The sequence below is a fragment of the Rhinatrema bivittatum genome, chromosome 4, assembly GCF_901001135.1.
Source record: "Rhinatrema bivittatum chromosome 4, aRhiBiv1.1, whole genome shotgun sequence".
Lineage (NCBI taxonomy): Eukaryota > Metazoa > Chordata > Amphibia > Gymnophiona > Rhinatrematidae > Rhinatrema > Rhinatrema bivittatum.
The window spans coordinates 357,193,041-357,214,203 of NC_042618.1; the positions used below are offsets into that span (position 1 = coordinate 357,193,041).

Below are 21,163 nucleotides of genomic sequence, written 5' to 3' on the forward strand. Positions count from 1 at the left end.
TTCTACTTCCTGCCAGGCTCAGGCCTACTCGCTGCTGGCTCCCACATTGCACCCTGCAAGTTCCAGTCAAGACATTACTGACTCTGACCCTGCTCCCGCTTGCTCTGTGCTCCCTGGCCTATTGGCCCTTGCTGCTGGACTCTGTGCCGACTCCTTGCCCGGGCCTTTCTATAGAGACTGACACTGTGCATAAGTCCCAAGGGACTGGGACCCTATGGGCTCCTCCTGGGGGGTTCCCGGTTCCCGGGTGAAGAGCTTATCAGCACTCTCAAGTCCCAAGGTTCTGGGACCCTACGGGCTCCTCCTGGGGGGTCCCCAGTTCCCGGGTGAAGATCCATACGTGAGTCTCCTAAGTCCCAAGGCTCCAGGACCCTACGGGCTCCTCCTGGGGGGTTCCTGGTTCCCGGGTGAAGATCTGTGCCTGTGGCTCCGCCTCCCGAGCTACTCTACCCAGGGTGGTTCGGCTCAAGGGTCCACTCTCGAACAGCAGCTTCCCAGACTGCAACATTACCACCCAGGAAAGAGATCTAGGCATCATAGAGGATAATACATTGAAATCGTCAGCCCAGTGTATTATGGTGATCAAAAAAGCAAACAGAATGTTAGGAATTATTAGGAAGGGAATGGAATGGAAAATAAAATGGAGGATGACATAATGCCTTTGTATCGCTCCATGGTGAGACTGCACCTTGAATACTGTGTACAATTCTGGTCACCGCATCTCAAAAAGGATATAGCTGTACTGGAGAAAGTGCAGAGAAGGGCGACCAAAATGATATGGGGCATGGAAGGCTGCCCTATGAGGAAAAGCTAAGGAAGTTAGGGCTGTACAGTTTGGAGACGAGATGACTGAGGGGGGATATGATAGAAGTCTACAAAATCATGAAAGGACTTGAACATGTTAATATAAATCAGTTATTTACTCTCTCAGATAATAGAAGGACCAGGGGGCACTCCATGAAGTTAGCAAGTAGCTCATTTAAAACAAATCAAAGAAAATTCTTTTTCATTCAGCGCATAGTTAAGCTCTGGAATTCATTGCCAGAGGGTGTGGTTACAGCAGTTAGTGTAACTGGGTTTAAAAAAGGTTTGGATAAGTTCCTAGAGGTTAAATCCATAAACTGCTATTATGGTAATTAATAAGCAATAGTAGCTTGTGATCTATCTAATGTTTGGGTACTACATGTGACTTGGATTAGCCACTGTTGGAAACAGGATACTGGGCTTGATGGACCCTTGGTCTGACCCAGTATGATATTTCTTATGTTTTTATGTTATATATCCTCTTATTGGCCAAGGCAGGTCTGGTTTCAACTCCTCTGGGAGTTGTCCATCCAGAGAACGATCAGTCTGGGGACTTCCCTAGATCTCATCAAGCAAGACCAAGACAACCTGTGGCATTCTAACCTCCAGAAACTGTCGCTCACAGCCTGGATGTTGAGAGGTTAATCCTGCAGCCATTTGATCTTTCAGAGGATGTGTCTTGGGTGCTGGTGGCTTCTAGAAAGCCTTCCACTAGAAAGTTGTATGGACTGAAGTAGAGGAGGTTTTCTATGTGGTGTGAGCAGTAGGCCCTAGATCTATTATCCTGCCCCACACCAAAACTGCTTGATTCTCTCCTACACCTATCAGAGGCTGGCTTAAAAAACAACTCTGTTAGAGTTCATCTTAGTACAATTGGTGCATACCACCATGGTATAGATGGTATGCCCATCTCTGTACAGCCTACAGTTGTACATTTCATGAAGGACTTTCTTCAATTGAAGCCTCCCGCTATGTCTTGTGACCTCAACATGGTGGTAGCTGATGGAAACTGCTTTTGAGCAGCTGTGCACCTGTGACCTGAAGTACCTGATCTGGAAAGTCATATTTTTAGTGACGGTCACTTCAGCGCACAGGGTCAGCGAGCTCCAGGCCTTAGTGACTTATTTATTTATTTATTTATTTATTTAACATTTTTTATATACCGAAGTTCTAGCAACAATGTTGCTAATCACTTCGGTTTACATATAACATTGGGGTGACTTGACAAGTGTGTCTTACATGGAACAGGAAAATGAACTTGGAGAAAATTGAATAAATACTAATAACAAATAACATTAAAACAACAACAGTAGTAATAGAAAAGTTATATACAGGCGAATTAAAATGAGTCAATTATGAGTCAATTATGAGTCAATTACTTATCCACCTTATACTAAATTCTACCATGACAGGATGGTCTTGCATACGCATCTTAAGTTCCTTCCTAAAGTGGTGACAAATTTCCATCTTATCCAGTCAATCGTCCTGCCAATATTCTTTCCCAGGCCCCATTTACACCAAGGCGAACGAGCACTACACAGTTAGGACTGCATGCGAGCCTTAGTATTTTATCTGGAGCGGTCAGGAGTCCATAGACAGTCCACCCAACTTCTTGTTTCTTTTGATAAGAATAGGTTGAGCATTGCCGTTTCCAAACAGACACTATCCAGTTGTTATAGTTTGTTGGTATGTGACCCTGGGCCGAGGTGAGAGGTGTCACCGCCCACAGGGAGGAGCCCTGGGAGCCTCACCGTCGGGAGGCATGGCCCCAGCAGACATCAGTGACAGCTGTGGAATAGAGTCTTTATTAGATAGATAGAAGAACACAGCCCACGGAACGGGAGTGCAGGAGAAATGGTGATGTCAGAGGGAATACCTCAGAGAAGGAGATCCGGTAGTGGCCTGCAGAGTGGGGTACGCCGAGGAAGTCTCTTCACAGTGATGATAGGTCGTGGCCTGCAGCACAGGTACACCGAAGGAGTCTCTCAATAGTAATGATATGGTAGCGACCTGTAGCACAGGCAATACCCAGATAGTCTCTCCGTAGTGATGGTCTGGTAGTGGCCTGCAGCGCAGGATACATCGAGGGATTCCCCACAGAGATGGAATGGTGGAGGTCTGAGGCACAGGAACACGGAGAGGGTCCTGAGGGTGAAGCGGTAGTGGCCTGCAGTGCAGGGTACACCGGGGTAGCTCCTACCAGAGAGAATGCGGTAGTGGCCTGAGGGACGGGGTACACCGGAGAGGTTCTCCCAAGAGTTGGTAGAGTAGATCCGTGGAGTTAGGTACTCACTGAAGGGTTGTTCCAGGAAGGGTCCCAAGGAGCAGAGAGGCAGCTGTCCAAGGCAGAAGGCCTCCGAGGAGCGGATAGCCAGAGACGAGGAAGGGCCCCCAAGGAGCGGGTATCCCAGGCGTCTCACGCCGGATGTAGGAACAGGAAGTCCGTGAGCTAGAGCGGATTCAGCAACGAGGGAACTCCTTGCTAACTCGTCGATAGACAGGGCCAGTCAGGTTAAGTACAGCAGAGCGAAGACGTCATCAGGAAGGGACGCCCCTGAGGTTCCCGCCATGATGTGTTCAAGAGTGGCCCTTGCAAGCGTGCGCCTATGTGATGACTGGGGCAAGATGGCGGTTGGCAGCACCCACGCTGTCCCAGGAATGCCAAGCAGGTGTAACAGGTGTTCTCCGAGGACATCAGGATGTTAGATCTCACGAAACCGACCCTCCACCTTGCGGAGTTGGTTTTCTCCTATTTATTTTAATCGTAATTCTATGTTATGAGTCTGGAGGGACGCCGCATGGATGCATGGTATAGAGCATGCTGGGCATGCTCAGTGTGCCTAGTCAGAGTTCTAGAAACTTTGACAAGTTTTCCACATCAGGGCTCCATCTGATGTCACTCATGTGTGAGGACTAACATACTGGTGTCCTCGGAGAACACATGTTACAGGTAAGCAACTCTGCTTTACAGTACAATTCCCTTGAGCATTAGCAGTGCTAGCTTCCACTCATTCCCATAGAATGAGGAGGGAAATTTTAGCCTGGAGGTCTGACCTTGTGCTTTGGCACAGATTGTCCCCTTCTCCCTGTTTTTAAGGGTTATATTTGGCACACAGTTTTCTATCTTGGGCTCCACTTGTACTTCAAGGGTAAACATCCAGGAGCTAGAACTCCTCTTCATTTGTACTTCTGAAGTCCTTTCTGTCATAAGGAGTGCTGGGATTGGGTAAGTTGATACCCTACTCCCAGCAGAACTTAAGAACTGCGGATAGGTGGGAGGGTCTGGTGGCAGACTGTTTAATATTATTACTAGAACCAGGGAATGGGGTAGGGGGCCCAACCAACAGATCTGGAAAATTTTAAGAAATTTAAGAAGGGATTGGGGGTGGGGATGTACAGCCCAACAATGCTATATATGAAATGAGGGGGGAGGGAGAGAATCTGGCCATAGCTCAGTCTTATCTTATGCAGTTTTATCTGATTCTCAGGATAGTTCTCCCAAATGACCTGTGCTGGTTGGCAACAAATTCAATTTGTTTTTTTTGTTTTAAAAGGGGTGTCCCGTCCAAACTTGAATGTTTCAAAAAATGAAGTGAAAGAAGGGGAGGAAGTGACTGTCCGGTGTGAAGCCTTAGAGGAGAAGCCACCCATCACCTTCAAATTCTTCAAGATCCAAAATAACAAAGAGAAGCTAATGAAAACCAGATTGGTGACATCCATTAATTTCGCAGAAGTTGTTTTTCCAGTGGAAGAAGGAGATAAAATTTTACAGTTTGAATGCACTGCTGAAATATCTTCAGTCTTTGCAAGGGAAACATCTCAGACCAGTTTCAGGAAGCTGGTTACAGTGACAGGTAAGTCATTGGCTCCAGATATTCTTGAATAACTGGTATCCTCTGTTGCTTGCATGGAAGTGGGAAGCAGCCAGTGAAGACTGGATCACAATCTCATAGCAGCACAAAATATGTGTGGTGATACTGTATCTCGTGTCTATGTATGCTGAGACTTGAAAGACAATTTCAAAGCTGTTAACTTGGGTAAATAGCAAATTACCCATGTTAATTGTCTGTCTGAAAGTTTAGTGCCCTTAATATGCTTAAAAGTGTTACGGTTCTGGCCGCGAGCACCGCGACCAGACCCTTACCTCCGTGTTCCTGGACCTGTTCCCGCTACTGTTGGCCTAGTTCGTGGCCTGTTCGGCGGTGTCCCCGCGAGGGCTGCGCCGCCGGAAAGCCTCTCATGGACGCCCTGCCTCTAGGCGCACGCGCGCACCACTTGGACGCTTTTCTTGGCTGTTTCCCGCCAGTGGTGACTCCGCCCAGTTCCTGACGTCAGACGCCGTGGCCTTGATAAGCCGGCCGCGGACACTCAGTCTTTGCCTTGTAACGGGCTTTCCATCCGGTTCCCTGTTTCTCCATGCCCCGGAGTGAGCTGCCTTTGGAACTTGCTCCGTTCCTGCTTGCCTGCTACAGTACCTGCTTGGTTCCTGTTTGCCTGCTACAGTATTTGCTTGGTTCCTGCTTGCCTGCTACAGTACCTGCTTGCCTGCCACAGTACCTGCTTGGTTCCTGCTTGCCAGCTACAGTACTTGCCTGGCTCCTGCTTGCCTGCTACAGTACCTGCTAGGTTCCTGCTTGCCTGCCACAGTTCCTGCCTGGTTCCAGTATCCGAGTCTTGCTACAGTTCCTGTCTACTGTTCTAGTCTGGTTCCAGTTCTCAGTCCTGCTCATCAGTCTGCCCGCTCCAGTCTCAAGATCATTAACCCGCCTAAGTCCCAGCGGCCGGGCCCCTACGGGCTCCTCCCGGGGGGGGGGGGTCTTCGGTTTCCAAGGGTGAATACTCACCTAAGTTCCAGCAGCTGGGCTCCTACGGGCTCCTCCTGGGGGAGCACCAGCTTCCAGGGTGAAGAGCACTTCTACGTCCTGCCTGAACATCTGCCTCCCAGCCTGCGGTGTACCAGAGACATTGAATAACTTTCCCAGTCTCTTTCAGGTCGGCCCAAGGGGACATGATCTCAGGGACATGTTTTTGTTGGGCCTGGAAGATAAAGTAAGTGCAGGAGCAATTCTATAATGAGGCAGGGAGAAGGGCTGTTTCAGGCGACAAAATTATAGAGTTGGCAGTAGGATGACCCCAAAAGTTCCCTGCCATGGCCACCTCACTTTGAGAAGCCAGCAGGGTTCTCAGACCCCACCAGGAGGACCATGACTGGTATGGCAGTATTGGTGGCATGGCAGGCCGCTACAGAGCCCATCCCACTGCAGTCCAAGAAGACAGCATGGCTGCGGTACAGCCCATCCCTTCATGGCTTGAGAAGACCCTGAGGCTCGGTGGGAAGACAGCATGGCCCAAAAACAAGGGACCTTGGAAGAACCCAACCCACTGTGGCCTGAAAAGTACTCGAAGCCTGGCAGGAAGACAGCGGAGCTGCATAAGAGTCCATCCTATCATAGCCCTAGAAGAACTCAAAGATTGGTGGAAAGACAGCAGGGTGCCATGGAGCCCATCCCATCATGGCCCAAGAAGACAGTAGGGCCGCAATGGAGCCCATCCCATTGCAGCCCGAGAACATCTTGAAACCCAGTGGGAAGATGGCAGGGCCACAGTGGAGCCTATCCCACAGCAACCCTTTCCCAGTACACTCTGTCTCTCCCCTCTAGCCCCTCCCTCCCAATCTCCTGCTCAACCCACTCCAGTCTTTCTCCCCAAGCTCTCTCATCCCATCTATCTCATTCTTAAAATCCCCTTCTCACTAGTATCTCTTCCCTATAGCTGTCAACCCACCAGTCTCTCATACGCAGCCCCTCTTCCACTCCCTCTACCAGCATCTTTCCCTTTTAGCCTCTCCCCAGCAGTTAACTTTGTACCCACAAACTTGCAATCAAATTTTGAAAAGAACATTTCCTATGGCTGGGTTTCCCAAACATTTAGTCCATGTGATCCCATTTTAGCACTTGAAAATTCACATGATCCCAGAGGATAACCAAAACAAATTAGCAGGGGCATGGTCCCCCTCTAACAATCACTCTACTCTTCCCCTCTTGTACTTCTGTTGATCCCCTCTCTCAGCTTCCACCCTTTCCAGTTGATCCTCTTTTTCAAACTCCACCTCCTCCTCCCTCAATCTCCACCCCACCCAAAGGACTCCTCTCATGCCTCCCCTCCTCCATCAGATTCCCTCTCCCTCTCTGGCCCTCCAGTTAATCCCTTCTTTACATCCCCATCCCCTCTCTTTCACCTCCTTCAGCCCTTTTTGCACCCCACTAGTAGATCCTCTGTCATCTCCAAATCTTTCTTATGAGCCTCAACTGAGCTTCCGTCATCCCCTCCCTCCTTACTCTTATCCTCATTCTCAGTCTCTCCTCCTTCATAAAAACATAAGAACATGCCATATTGGGTCAAACCAAGGGTCCATCAAGCCCAGCATCCTGTTTCCAACAGTGGCCAATCCAGGCCATAAGAACTTGGCAAGAACCCAAAAACTAAGTCTATTCCAGGTTACTGTTGCTAGTAATAGCAGTGGCTATTTTCTAAGTCAACTTAATTAATAGCAGGTAATGAACTTCTCCTCCAAGAACTTATCCAATCCTTTTTTAAACCCAGCTACACTAACTGCACTAACCACATCCTCTGGCAACAAATTCCAGAGTTTAATAGTGCATTGAGTGAAAAAGAACTTTCTATGATTAGTTTTAAATGTGCCACATGCTAACTTCCTGGAGTGCCTCCTAGACCTTCTATTATCTGAAAGAGTAAATAACCGATTCACATTTACCTGTTCTAGACCTCTCATGATTTTAAACACCTCTATCATATCCCCCCTCAGTCGTCTCTTCTCCAAGCTGAAAAGTCCTAAACTCTTTAGTCATTCCTCATAGGGGAGTTGTTCCATCATCTTTATCATTTTGGCCACCCTTCTCTGTACCTTCTTCATCGCAATTATATCTTTTTTTTAGATGTGACGACCAGAATTGTACATAGTATTCAAGGTACGGTCTCACCATGGAGCGATACAAAGGCATTATGATATTTTCCGTTTTATTCACCATTCCCTTTCTAATAATTCCAAACATTCTGTTTGCTTTTCTGGATAGCTGCATCACACTGAACCGACGATTTCAATGTGTTATCCACTATGAACCTAGATCTCTTTCTTGGGTGTTAGCTTCTAATATGGAACCTAACATGTGCAACTATAGCATGGGTTATTTTTCCCTATATGCATCACCTTGCACTTATCCACATTAAATTTCATCTGCCATTTAGATGCCCAGTTTTCCAGTATCATAAGGTCTTCCTGCAATTTATCACAATCTGTTTGAGATTTAACTACTGTTGCGCTCCTCCTGCGGCTGGTGCCATGGGAGGCGCTTAACTTCATGGCCCAGAGGCCGCAACAGATGGGTCTTTCCTGCTAGCCAGCCCAATGCCATTAAAGCTGCCGTTCCGCAGCCTGGAGCCTCCCCCAGACCGCCTATCTTGCCCTCTTCACCGCGGCAGGATCCATGGACTTCGGCGTCCTCTTTGTGGCTCGGGCCACCGCCCTTGCCGTCCCTCAGCAGGCCTGGAGGCCTGCTGCGCAGTGGCAGGGACGCCGCCTTGCTCTGCCTCCCACGTTGGGGCCTGCACGGCCCAGCTCTGGCTCCTCCCTGCTTCAGCGTCTGCAGGGCCACTGTCCAGGGTCCTGCAGACTTCCTCTTCCTGCTCCTCCTGCTCCTCCTCCACAGCTCTTTTACCCACTTATAGGGCCAGCCAGGTGTGGCCCTCTGGAGCCTCCTCCCTAGGCGTTGTTCTTCAAGCCCTACAAAAGGGCTCTTTGCTCATTTGGTCTTTGCTTTGGCAAGGAGCATGATCCTCCCAAGGACTCCTCGTCTCCAGCTCCTGCTTGGCATCTCTGATCTTCATCCATGGATCTTCCTGATGTTCCGTTCCAGTCCTGATGTCTGATTTCTTGTCCTGGTCCTGATGCTCCAGGTCCTGATCAACCCGTGCCTCCGGAGATTCCTTGTTTTTAATCCGAGTTCCAAGTTCCACGTTTTATCTGCTCCTGAATCCAGTCCTGACTCCGGAGGATCCGAGGGGTTGCTTCACTCCTGTGCTATGAGACCTGCTGAGACTGTCCCGCTCCTCACTTGGTCCGCGACCAGCCTTCGGGCTCTGTGTCTTGTCTTGTCTACATTTCAAGGACTTTCTTCATGTCTGCCCCAAGTCTTCATGCCTGTTCCAAGTCTTCATGCCTGTTCCAAGTCTTCCAGGACTTTCCATGTCTGTTCCAAGTCTTCCAGGACTTTCCACTTCTGTTCCAAGTCTTCACGCCTGCTCCAAGTCTTCCAGGATTTTCCATGTCTGTTCCAACTCTTCACGTCTGCTCCAAGTCTTCATGCCTGCTCCAAGTCTTCCAGGACTTTCCATGTCTGTTCCAGGACTTTCCACATCTGTTCAAAGTCTTCCAGGATTTTCCATGTCTGTTCCAACTCTTCACGTCTGTTCCAAGTCTTCACGCATGCTCCAAGTCTTCCAGGACTTTCTACGTCTGCTCCAAGTCTTCACGCCTGTTCCAAGTCTTCCAGGAATGTCCACGTCTGTTCCAAAGCTTCACGTCTGTTCCAAGTCTTCACTTGTGCTCCAAGTCTTCCAGGATTTTCCATGTCTGTTCCAAGTCTTCACGCCTGTTCCAAGTCTTCCAGGACTTTCCACGTCTGCTCCAAGTCTGCAAAGACTTTCCTTGCCTGTTCTAGCCTCCCAGTCTTGGACTGGTTTCACCGCAAGGGCACACACTCTCCTCATCCCATGCTGGAGAGTTACCAGTTGCGCTCCATTCCATCGCAGCGCAGCAGAATTGCCGAAGCCTTGTGCCCAGTGGGACTATCCTTGTCGCGGGTTCTGTTCTGGACCCCAGAAATTTTTTTTTGGGACTTCTCTTGTACGACCTGCTGGAGGCGCCATCAATCTGGATTCCACGACCCGCAGGAGGCGCCTGCATCCAGACTTTTACATTCCAACAACAATTCCAGGTTGGGGTCCCTCGACCTGCAGGAGGCGCCTGCACCCCACCTGATGATTGCTGCTTCAGTCTGATCCCACCCTGGATTCCCTCCCTTCCTTGTGCTGTTCCTTTGTTCCTTGTGTTGTTCCTCATTCTCTGTTTGTTCCTTGTTCCATTTGTTCTTTGTTCCATCTGTTCCTTGTTCCATTTGTTGTTTATTCTTTGTTCTTTCTTGATCTGCTGTTCTTTCTTGTTCTGCAGTTCTTGCTTGTTCTGCTGTCCTTTGCTCTGTTCTTTGCCTTGTCCTTTGCTCTCCGCTGTACTCTTGTTCCTTTGCTCCGCTGTTCCTTGCTCTCCGCTGTTCTCTTGCTCCTTTGCTCCGCTGTTCTGTGCTTCCTTTGCTCTGCTGTTGTCTTGTTCCTTTGCTCCACTGTTCCATTTGTTCTTTGTGCTCCGCTTTGTCTTGTTTCCTTGTTCCTTTGTCTGTTTCCTCGTTCCTTGTTCCTCGTCGTTCCTGTATCCTTTGTTCTTCATTCTACTGTTCTCTTCCACGAGCAGCAGGAGACACCTGCACCATCCTTGTTCTAGTTGCCTGATCTTCGACCTCCTGATGGAGGGGAGGGGACTCCCTTTGAGGGGGGGGGTGCTGTTGCGCTCCTCTCACGGCTGGTGCCATGGGAGACACTTACCTTCACGGCCTGGAGGCCGCAGCAGCTGGGGCTTTCCTGCCAGCCAGCCTGATGCCATCAAAGCTGCCATTCCATGGCCTGGAGTCATCCCCGGACCGCTGATCTTGCCCTCTTCACCGCAACAGGAGTTGCAGACTTCGGTGTCCTCTTCGCAGCTTGGGTCGTTGCCCACGCCGTCCCTCAGCAGGCCTGGAGGCCTGCTCCGCAGCAGCAGGGACGCTGCCTTGCTCCGCCTCCCACGTTGGGACCTGCATGGCCCAGCTCCTGCTCCTCCCTGCTTCAGCGTCTGCAGGGCCGCTGTCCAGGGTCTGCAGACTTCCTCTTCCTGCTCCTCCTAAGGGGCAGGCCCGCGGCTCTTTTACCCACTTATAGGGTCAGCCAGGTGTGGCCCTCTGGAGACTCCTCCCTGGGCTCATTCAGTCTTTGCTTCGGCAAAGGGCTTGATCCTCCCAAGGTCTCCTCGTCTCCAGCTAATGCCTGGCATCTCTGATCTTCATCCATGGATCTTCCTGATGTTCCGTTCCAGTCCTGATGTCTGATGTCTTGTCCTGCTCCTGAATCCAGTCCTGACTCCGGAGGATCCGAGGGGGTTGCTTCACTCCTGTGCTATGAGATCTCCCGAGCCTGTCCCGCTCTTCACGTGGTCCACGACCAGCCTTTGGGCTGAGTAGGGCGTGTTGGAGACAGCGTGGTCTGCGACCAGCCTTCGGGCTGTGTAGGGCGCCTGAGGGTCTTGCTCGCCCCCTCTGTGTCTTGTCTATGTTTCAAGGACTTTCTTCATATCTGCTCCAAGTCCTCACATCTGCTCCAAGTCTTCATGCCTGTCGGAGTCAGGGGTCCGATGTGCGCATTTCACGGTCCGCTGCTTCAGAGACGTTGTTCAGCTGACTCTCTTAGTCCAGCGCTCCTCGCATCACTCAGGAATGGGACTTCCAATAGCCTCTCTCATGACCCCTTCTTGAGTGCTGACCCCCCCTCCCCCTCCCCCCATGGCTTTTTTTTCTTAGTGCTTTCCTCCTGCCGTCTACTCCCTCTGGCCCCTTCTTTAGTGCTTGATTTACTCTTCCCACTCCTGAATGCTGGCTCACAAATGGGTCCCTTCCTTCTGCTCTCCTTCCCCTCCCCTCTGTGGCCATACTGCTCACTCAGTGCGGCTTTGCTCCCACAGCGTCAGGCCAACAGGGCAGCCAGAGCATATGTAACTGCCAATATTCTTCATGGTTATCTCCCTGCTTATTTCCTCCTCTGGTCATGTACGGCAGCAATGCTTCCCCCTGCTCCTTCTCCTCTTTGCATGACTTCGGGTTCCTTGTAGTGGCAATCTGCATTCTCCCCTGACTCCTCTCCATGCTGGTTTGAGCTTCTCATGTGTGGCACTCAGCCCTGTTCTTCCCTTCCTCCTCTCTGTGCGGGCTTGGGCTCCCTGAGAATGCAATCTTTCTCTCCTCTTGGCGTGGGTAGGGTGGGATTAGACAGTGAGATCAGCCAAGCAGCAGCTTTAGAGCAGAGCTCCTCAGAGTTGAGGTCTGCTTGCAATTTTTCTCAGCAGCTGCACTTTACTTGTCTCGCTTCCAGTGGACCCCTTGCAATGCTCTCACGGACCCCACATTCAGAATCACTGGGCTATGCCAATTAGTATTATTCTGCATCTTACTAACCTGTTTCTAATGTATTTGTATATCTTTCACCTTGTTCCCATTTCATGTTGATTCTTTACAAGAGTGAACATTTTTTTTTTGCTGGTAGTGGACATTGTAAGTAAAAGTGAAAACCCAATCTTAGCTATTCTGTTTCAGAACGGCTTACGACACCAACAATCAGAGTAAGCCCATCTACAAACATCACAGAAGGAGATCGCCTGAAAGTGGACTGTGCAGCAGTATTTTCGCACATATTTAAGAGCCAACCCATTGAAATTTTAATCCAAAAAGATAAGACTATTCTGGCTAATGAAAAGGACAAGCAATATGCTTCATACTCCAAAGACGTGGCTGTGATCGCTGATGAGGGTAACTACACTTGCAAAGCGGAGTCTGAGAAGGTATCAAAATCCAGCAGCGTCTACATTCATGTGACAGGTATGAGCAGTGCTTAACCAGTTTTATTTTATTTACAGTGGAGCAGGAAAACCCAAAGGGTTGTTGGGTTTTTGTGTGTGTGTGTATTTTTGCCCTATTCTCCAGTTTTGTCCTAAGGACACTCATAACTTTCTGCATTTAGAAAGTTTTGTTGTGTCCAGATTTCAGGCACTCAGGATTTGCGAGGCAAATTGTTACAGGAGGTGCGGTGTTTGTGGTAGCCAAGAATTTTGGAAATGCAAAAGACCCATGAAAACATGCACAGAGTACTGATATTATTCCTTTTATACAGTTGTGTTATTTTTTCACACCATAAATTTCTGGGAAATTTTACTGACAATAAAACAAAACTAAGAGGGCCTATTTTGTTGATGTCAGGGAGGACGGTTTTTGGTGTGGTTTACTCATGTAAATAAGGATTTACTCCAGTAGATCGCCCTGGCTGAAAGTTACCCCCCCCCCCCCCCATCACTGCAGCTAAAAGTACTCATCATTGTAGCCAACTTAAAAATAGGTATTCCCAGGGGCATCTTTGGATTGGAGAGAGAAAAAAAACGCACATACATTTGATTTTCAAACATATTTTAATATAGGGAATTTTCAAAGGGAAACTTATACTCAAAATTGCCCCTTATTTGTTTGGTGTCTTTTTTTTTTTTTAATTTTGTCCCATTTTTCTCTCTTATATAACCATCCTGGCCTCCATCCTCCTGCCGCCGCATCCAGGCAGCATGCCTTGGGCATCTCGAGTTGCCTCACTGGTTGAAGGTTGGAGCAGAAGCCTCCTCTGTGACTGGAACCTGCGGAACCAGCAGGGGTCACTGCGACAGCAGCTGTCATCCCTCCACCCTTTCCCCTCCCCACCCTTGAGAACTCAAGAGCTCCCTCCATGCCACACACAGGGGTAAATTTTAAAAGCCCTGCACACATAAATCCAGCTGGATTTACGCGCGCAGGGGACTTGCGCGCCGGCACGCCTATGTTGCATAGGCCGCCGGCACGCGCAAAGCCCCTGGATGTGCGTAAGTCCCGGGACTTTGCTTGGGGGGCGTGTCGGGGGTGGCATGGCATTCGGGGGCGTTATGGGGCAGGGCCATGGGCGTGGTGCCGGCCCGGGGGCATTCCGGAGCTGTGGCCGAGGCCTCTGAAGCAGCCCCCGGGCCGGGGAATGGCAAGCCGGCAGCCAGCTGGCGCGCGCAAGTTACGCCTGCCTTGGGCAGGCGTAACTTGTCCAACAAAGGTAGGGTGGGGGGATTTAGTTAGGGATGGGGGGTGGGTTAGATAGGGGAAGGGAGGGGAAGCCGGGGGGGGGGGGGGGGGGCCGGAAAAAAAGTTCCCTTCAAGGCCGCTCCGATTTCGGAGCGGCCTTGAAGGGAACAGGGAAAGCCATCGGGGCTCCCCTCGGGCTTGGCACACGCAAGGTGCACATGTGTGCACCCCCTTGCGAGCGCCGACCTCAGATTTTATAACATGCGCGCGGTAGCACACACATGTTATAAAATCGGGTGTAGATTTGCTTGCGCCGGGTTGCGCGAACAAATCTACGCCGGCACGTATGTTTTAAGATCTACCCAGCCCTGCCAGGCAGGAGGCTCAGTCCTCAGTCCTCCTGTACTGCATGGCGCTGTTGCTGAGTCCTAAGACTGACGCAGTATAAACAGTTTTGCTGCAGTTAGGTATTAATTGTGTTATTTATTTATTGTAGAACTGTTTCCAAGACCAACACTTAATTCCATGTGGAAAGAATTCAGCGAAGGGGATAGCTTATCTTTTGTATGCCACATCACTGGTTTCAAAGCCGAGAATCTAACCTTCTTCCTCGAGAAGATGAATAGCACATTCATCAGCCGCATGAGATCTGGTGGAAAGTACAGCAAAAGAACCACTGAGTCAGATAGCGGATCATACGTGTGCAGAGTTACCATCAGAAACATTACCAAAAAAAGTGAGCCCAGCATGATAACAGTTTACGGTAAGGACTGAGGGCGCTTGTTTAAACATCATTTCACTGTTGCTGTTGTGAGAGCTAACAGGCTTTACTGTAGGTCCTGATTTAGAAACATGGAAACCAAGGGCAGATGAGGATCATAAAATCCTTCTAGCGTGATAATAGCATTGGCCAGCCTCTTCTCTCTCATTCAGGCATTATTGCCTAAGGCCCATAAGACCCAGAGTAAAGCAATGGCCTGGCGACCTAGCAGTCTGCAGGGAAGCCCAGGTTCAAATACCACATCTCCCACTGATGCTGTTTGTGACCTTGGGCAAGTCACTTCACTCTCCATTGACTCAGCTATAAATTAGATTTTAAGCCCTCTGGGGACAGGGAAATACTTAATGTAACTCTCATTGAATGCAGGTTTGAAAAGGTAAACAAACCCCAAATCCATTAGTGCTGCTCCATTGCAAGCCTAATTGGGATACTGTTGTAATAAAAGGCACCGTATCAATACAGAATGTTTCATATCACTATTGTTACTCTTATTAGTTTTTACTGTATCATTTCATCCTGAAATGATTTTCTGCCTCTTGCTGTTTTATTTCTTTCCATATGGATGCATTTTGAGCTGTGTACAGGCTTTATAGGCCAATCATGTAAAACAAAATTTTTTTTTTTTTTTGGACTCCTAGCTCCAGTTTCTAGGCCAGTCCTTGATCATGCCACTAACGTTTTGGAGGTGGTGGTAGGACAGATTTTGACACTGACCTGCAGGTCGGAGAAAGGAACACCCCCCATCACATATACACTCTTCAGAGGAGCTGAACGGCTGGACAATTTTACAGCGAAGGCCAAGGGGGAAGCTGCAGTATTTAAACTAAATGTAACAACATTATTACATTTGGGAGGATACCGGTGTATGGCTGAAAACAGGAACAGGGAGACCAACATCTGGAGCAATATACTGAACTTCACTGCGATAGGTAAGGAAGGATTTTCTACCAATAAACATCCTGGTTGCTAAATGAAGACAAATTTAGCACTTTGAAATACAGCCAAGGTTCATGCAGATTCAACAGCATGACGCAGTGGACCCTCTCTATAATAAAAGGCTCAGAATAAAAACCTCTTGTAGAGTGCTTGAGCCACGGGTAATTCCCATAATTTTAATACTCAAGTTGAATTGCTGGACTACACAGATTATAAAATACACATACTGCATGTTAATATTTACCTGTGTAAGTCCTCTTTGTAATTTTAGGGTGATTTTAAACCACCATTGCATTTATTCAGAATATCTAATAACTGTATTCTTTGATATAAGACATGTCATACTGGGTCAGGACAAAAGTCCATCGAGCCTGTCTCAGACAGTATCCAATCCAAAAAAGTAGATCCAATGTCTTGCTGCTCATTCCCTATGATGAGTGGTGGGTCTCCCTGAGTCACCTGCTTAATAACAGCTATGTGTGGACTTTTCTTCCAGGAACTTGTGCAAACCCCTTTTTAACCCAGCTATGCTAGTTGTCTCGGCCACATTCTCTGGCAACAAATTTCACAGCTTGATTGTGAAAAAATATTTTCTCCAGTTTGTTTTAAATCTGCTACCTGTTAGCTTCAAGAAGTGTCCTCTAGTCCTAGTGTTATTTGAAAGGGCAAGTAGCTATTCTATATTTACCTGTTCCACCTCACTCATGATTTTGTAGACCTCTATCATAACCCTTCTCAATCATCTTTTCTCCAAGCTGAAGAGCCCTAACCTGCTTAGCCTTTCTTCTTAAGGGAGCTGTTCCAACCCCTTAATAATTTTTGTTGCTCTTCTCTGCACCTTTTCTAATTCCACTATATCTTTTTTCAGATGAGGTGACCAGAATTGTATACAATATTCAAGGTACAACTTTGATCTATACAGAGGCATTATGATCATCTCTGTTTTAGTCTCCATTATTTTCTGAATAATTTCTAGCATTCTGTTTGCTTTTTTGACTACTGCCACACATTGAGCTGAGGACTTCAATGTGCAGTCCACAATGACTTTAGGATCCTTTCCCTAGGTGATTACTCCTAACCACCTACCATTGTGTACCTAAAATTAGGGTTATTTTTCCCTATGTGCATTACTTTGCTCTTGTGCAAATTAAATTTCATCTGCCATTTAGATTTCCAGTTCTCCATTCTTTCAAGGTTCCTCTCAATCTGCCTGCATTTTAATTACCTTGAATATTTTTGTGTCACCTGCAAATTTGATAACTTATTTATTTATTTATCTAAAATTTTTTCTATACCGTCATTAAGTTAAATAACCATCACAATGGTTTACAGAAGGGCACGATAAAGAGAAATATGGGTGGTATAGATTACAAATTACTCATGTGCCATCATAGTATGGTAACAATTTAAAATAATAAACTAAGTGTGTAAGTTAAACCTGATTGTTAGGAACAAATTAGGCAGATTGATTTAACATTAATATGCTTATGTAAGTTACTAATAACTTCTAGCTTGGTGCATCCTTATCTATCAACTATTTTGCAGATCTCAGGTTTCTTTGTGGTACGTGCACGCGCAGTGCCGTGTTAAGCCAGTCGGCTTTTTCATCGTGGATTAGTTTATGGATTATACAAAGTGCTTTATTTTGTATTCTTTGTTCAATTGGAAGGCAGTGAAGTTCAGCAAGTGTTCCTGTAATATGGTCACTCTTTTTTTTGCCTGTCAAAATGTCACAGCAGAATTTTGCAATATTTGCAGAGGCCGAATTGTAGATTGAGGTAATCCTAAAAGCAGGGAGTTACAATAATCTGTGCTAGCGAATATCATTGCTTGTAGAACTGTGCAAAAATTGTTAATCGTTAGTAGAGGTTTTAGTCTTCTCAGGATCATTAATTTTGCGTAACCTTCTTTTACTTTCTGTGAGATGTGTTGTTTCATGTTTAGCTCAGGGTCAATTATTACTCCTAGATTCCTAACTTTTATTGCTAACTTGGCGGTTTGAATATTTTTGATTGTGAATGTTGGTTGTATGTGGTGTGTGTTTTTAAGTTCAAGGTGTAAGAACTCAGTTTTATCAATGTTTATTACCAGTTCCATCTGGTTTAGGAGCTGTTTGATTATTTCTAGGTACATATTGGCTAGTTTCATTGTTTCTTCGATGGTGTTTGGAATGGGTAACAGTAATTGTATATCACTCATTCCCTTTCTAGATCATTAATGAATAAGTTGAACAGCACTGGTCCCAGGATAGATCCATGGGGCACTCCTCTATTCTCCTTTTTCCACTGGGAAAACTGACCATGTAGTTTACTCTTTTGAGTAAATTTTCAAAGGGGTTACATTCTTAAAATTAGCATATAAATGTAATTCCCTGTACATACTTGGATCAGTCAGACTCCTGGGTTTTGCCTCCCCTCCAGCAGATGGAGATGGAGAAGTTTTGGCGGACTCTGTCCTAAACCCTGAGGTGCCACTTACAGTCCGTCAGTATTTCTCTGTCTCCAGCAGATGGTAGAGGTGCAAAACCTACAGTTTGGTCTTAGTCAGTTAGTTTTAGGGATGTGAATCGGGTTTCGGACGATTGAAAATATCGTACAATATTTTCAAAATCGTCAGAAATAGGGGGCTCCCCCAAAACAATAGGAAAAACCCATGATATTGTTCATGGGGGTTCTCTTATCATTTTGGGGAAGGGCGGGAAAACGGCACACAAAAATAACCCCTAAACCCACCCTGACCCTTTAAAACTAATCCCTTAGCTTCCCCCACCCTCCCCACCCCCCCAAAAACGTTTTACAGGTACCTGGTGGTCCAGTGGGGGTCCCGGGAGCGATCTCCCGCTCCTGGGCCGTCGGCTGCCACTAATCAAAATGGCGCCGATGGCCCTTTGCCCTTACCATGTGACAGGGTATCCTTGCCATTGGCCGGCCCCTGTCACATGGTAGGAGCACTGGATACTCCGCGCCATTTTTAAAGATGGCGCCAGCCATCCAGTGCTCCCTCCATGTGACAGGGGCCGGCCAATGGCATGGATACCCTGTCACATGGTAAGGGCAAAGGCCATCGGTGCCATTTTTATTAGTGGCAGCCGACGGCCCGAGAGCAGGAGATCGCTCCCGGGACCCCCCACTGGACCACCAGGTACCTGTAAAAATTTTTTTGGGGGGTCAGGAGGGTGGGGGAAGTTAAAGGATTAGTTTTAAAGGGTCGGGGTGGGTTTTTTGTTTATCGGCTCGGGCGCAGCCGATAAACAAAACCGCGATCGGGCCAGACGAAAAAAACCCCACGATGTGAATCGGAACCGGAATCCGAACCGATTCCAGTTCCGATTCACATCTCTAGTTAGTTGTATTAAAAAAAAATTAAGGAAAAAAGTAGACACAGGAGTTTAGTTAATTAGTTTAAAAAAAACAAAACAAAAACAAAGAAGAAAGACTTTAATTCTCTACAGCCTTCCGAGCCTCCCAGGAGGTTGGCAGGGCCCGAGGGGACTATCTCCCCTGGTATTTCAGGCACTAGGAGTGAGGGGTTGAGAACCTTCGTGTCTGCTCCGGCCCCCCCCCCCCCTAGATTTTCGGATGATATCGGGAAGTCCAGCTCACTCACCTTCGGAGGCAGAGGACCCAGGAAGATGTCGAACAGGTTTAAAAAAAAAAAGTTTGTTTTTTCCTGTTTCAGGAGCAGAGTGCCTTGCTGTGCCGGGTCTCCCTCCATTATTGGGCTGCGCTGGGGGCGGGCTTATTTCTCAGTCAGCGTTTCTTTTAATTTTCTCTCATGGCGCAGCAAGCGGCCTGCAAGTTGTGTGGAGACACGCATCTCCAGAGACGGCCTTTGTTCTGTCTGCCTCCCTGGGGGGGAGGGACTGTCTACCGCCGCCGGCAATGGAGTTTATAAGTCATGCCGTGAGCTAGGAAAGCTCGGGCGGCTGCAAAGGATGGCACCTACCGGCCCATACTAGACCTGAAGCGAGTCAACAGGTACCTTCGTGTTCCACGATTTTGCATGGAGTCTCTGCAATCGGTCATCGCCTTGGTTCACAAGGGTGAGTTCCTAGTGTCCCTCAATCTCACTGAAGCGTACTTACACATCGGCATCCAAACAGACCACCAGATGTTCCTGCGGTTCTCCGTGCTGCTTAATCATTTTCAATTTTCCGCTCTTCCCTTTGGACTGGCTACGGCACCCAGGACCTTTACCAAAATCTCAGGTGGCGGCGCACCTGAGAAAAGAAGGGTTTTTTGTGCATCCCTATCTGGATGACTGGCTGATTTGGGCAAAGTCGGAGGATCCCTGTCGTTCGGCGGTGAGCAGAGTGCTTCAGCTACTACAGTCTCTTGGTTGGGTAGTCAACCCCACCAAGAGCCACCTGAATCCTTCGCAGTCTTTGGAATTCCTGGGAGCGTTGTTCAACACGCGGCATGGAAGAGTCTTTCTCACTGAGGACCGCATTGTCAAACTGCAAGGACAGATTTGAGATTTGTTGTCCAAAAATCCTCCAAGAGTATGGGATTTCTTGAGGGTCCTTGGTTCCATGGCCTCCACTCTAGAGTTAGTGCCATGGGCCTTTGCTCATATGAGACCTCTGCATTCAGCATTGCTTTCCCTTTGGAATCCCATTTCCGAACAGTTTCACCTTCTCCTTCCCCTTATGGATTCTGCTTGGTCCAGTCTCGACTGGTGGCTCCTCTCAGACCACTTGAACCGGGGTATGCCCCTAGAAGTGCCTGTCTGGACAGTAGTGACCACAGATGCCAGCCTCTCCGGCTGGGGAGCGGTCTATCAAGACAAATCGGTACAGGGTCTCTGGTCGCTGGAAGAATCCAGTTGGTCAATCAATCATCTGGAGTGAGGTTGGCATTGCAAGCCTTTCTGCCGCTTCTGCAGGGGAAATCGGTCAGAGTCCTGTTGGACAACACGACAACGGTGGCTTATATCAATCGCCAAGGAGGAACCAAGAGCCAACCGATGGCACTGGAAGCTCAGCTCCTGATTCTTGGGCAGAGCACCATCTCGTCAGTATCGCAGCCTCTCACATTGCCGGGGTCAACAACATTCAAGCTGACTTTCTCAGTCATCACCGTCTCGATCCCGGAGAATGGGAACTCTCCGCAGAAGCTTTCCAGATAATATGTGACGCGTGGTCTAGACCAAGCATGGATCTCATGGCCACATTCCAAAATACCAAGGCTCCTCGTTTCTTCAGTCGGCGTCGGGAGACGGGTGTGGAAGGAGTGGATGCCCTGGTTCTTCCTTGGCCGATGACAGTCCTGCTGTATGTATTTCTACCCTGGCCATTGATTGGCAGATTGCTTCGAAGAATAGAGACTCATCCAGGGGAAGTGGTACTAATTGCGCCAGAGTGGTTGAGGCATCCCTGGTTTGCGGATCTAGTCAACCTAGTGGTGGACGGCCCACTGCAGTTCAGAGAATTGCCAAATCTTCTGCATCAGGGACCCATTTGTTTGGACGAGGCAGATTGCTTCTGTCCCGTGGCATGGCTTTTGAGAGGCAACGTTTGAAGAGCAAAGGATAGTCGGAGGCTGTGATAGCTACTCTTTTAAGGTCGCATAAGACTTCTACCTCACTAGCTTATGTTAGAGTGTTGGGAATATTTGAGGCCTGGTGCATTCAACACAGCATAGTGTGGCTGATATTTTCTACTTCTTTCAGGGGGGCCTCG

General features: G+C 48.2%; 1 protein-coding gene across 8 annotated transcripts in view; it reads left to right on the forward strand.

The window, feature by feature from the left end:
- PECAM1 (platelet and endothelial cell adhesion molecule 1) overlaps positions 1-21,163 on the forward strand; it is a 127,028-nt gene that overhangs the window by 15,436 nt on the left and 90,429 nt on the right. For all 8 annotated transcript variants that reach the window (XR_003856565.1, XR_003856564.1, XM_029600744.1 and 5 more), the window contains exons 4-7: positions 4,359-4,658; positions 12,276-12,557; positions 14,263-14,529; positions 15,186-15,476. Coding sequence is in view for 6 of the 8 variants with exons in the window: in XM_029600744.1 (XP_029456604.1) it covers positions 4,359-4,658; positions 12,276-12,557; positions 14,263-14,529; positions 15,186-15,476 (1,140 nt within the window). In the remaining 2 variants the exon portion in view is untranslated. The remainder of the gene's footprint in view (positions 1-4,358; positions 4,659-12,275; positions 12,558-14,262; positions 14,530-15,185; positions 15,477-21,163) is intronic.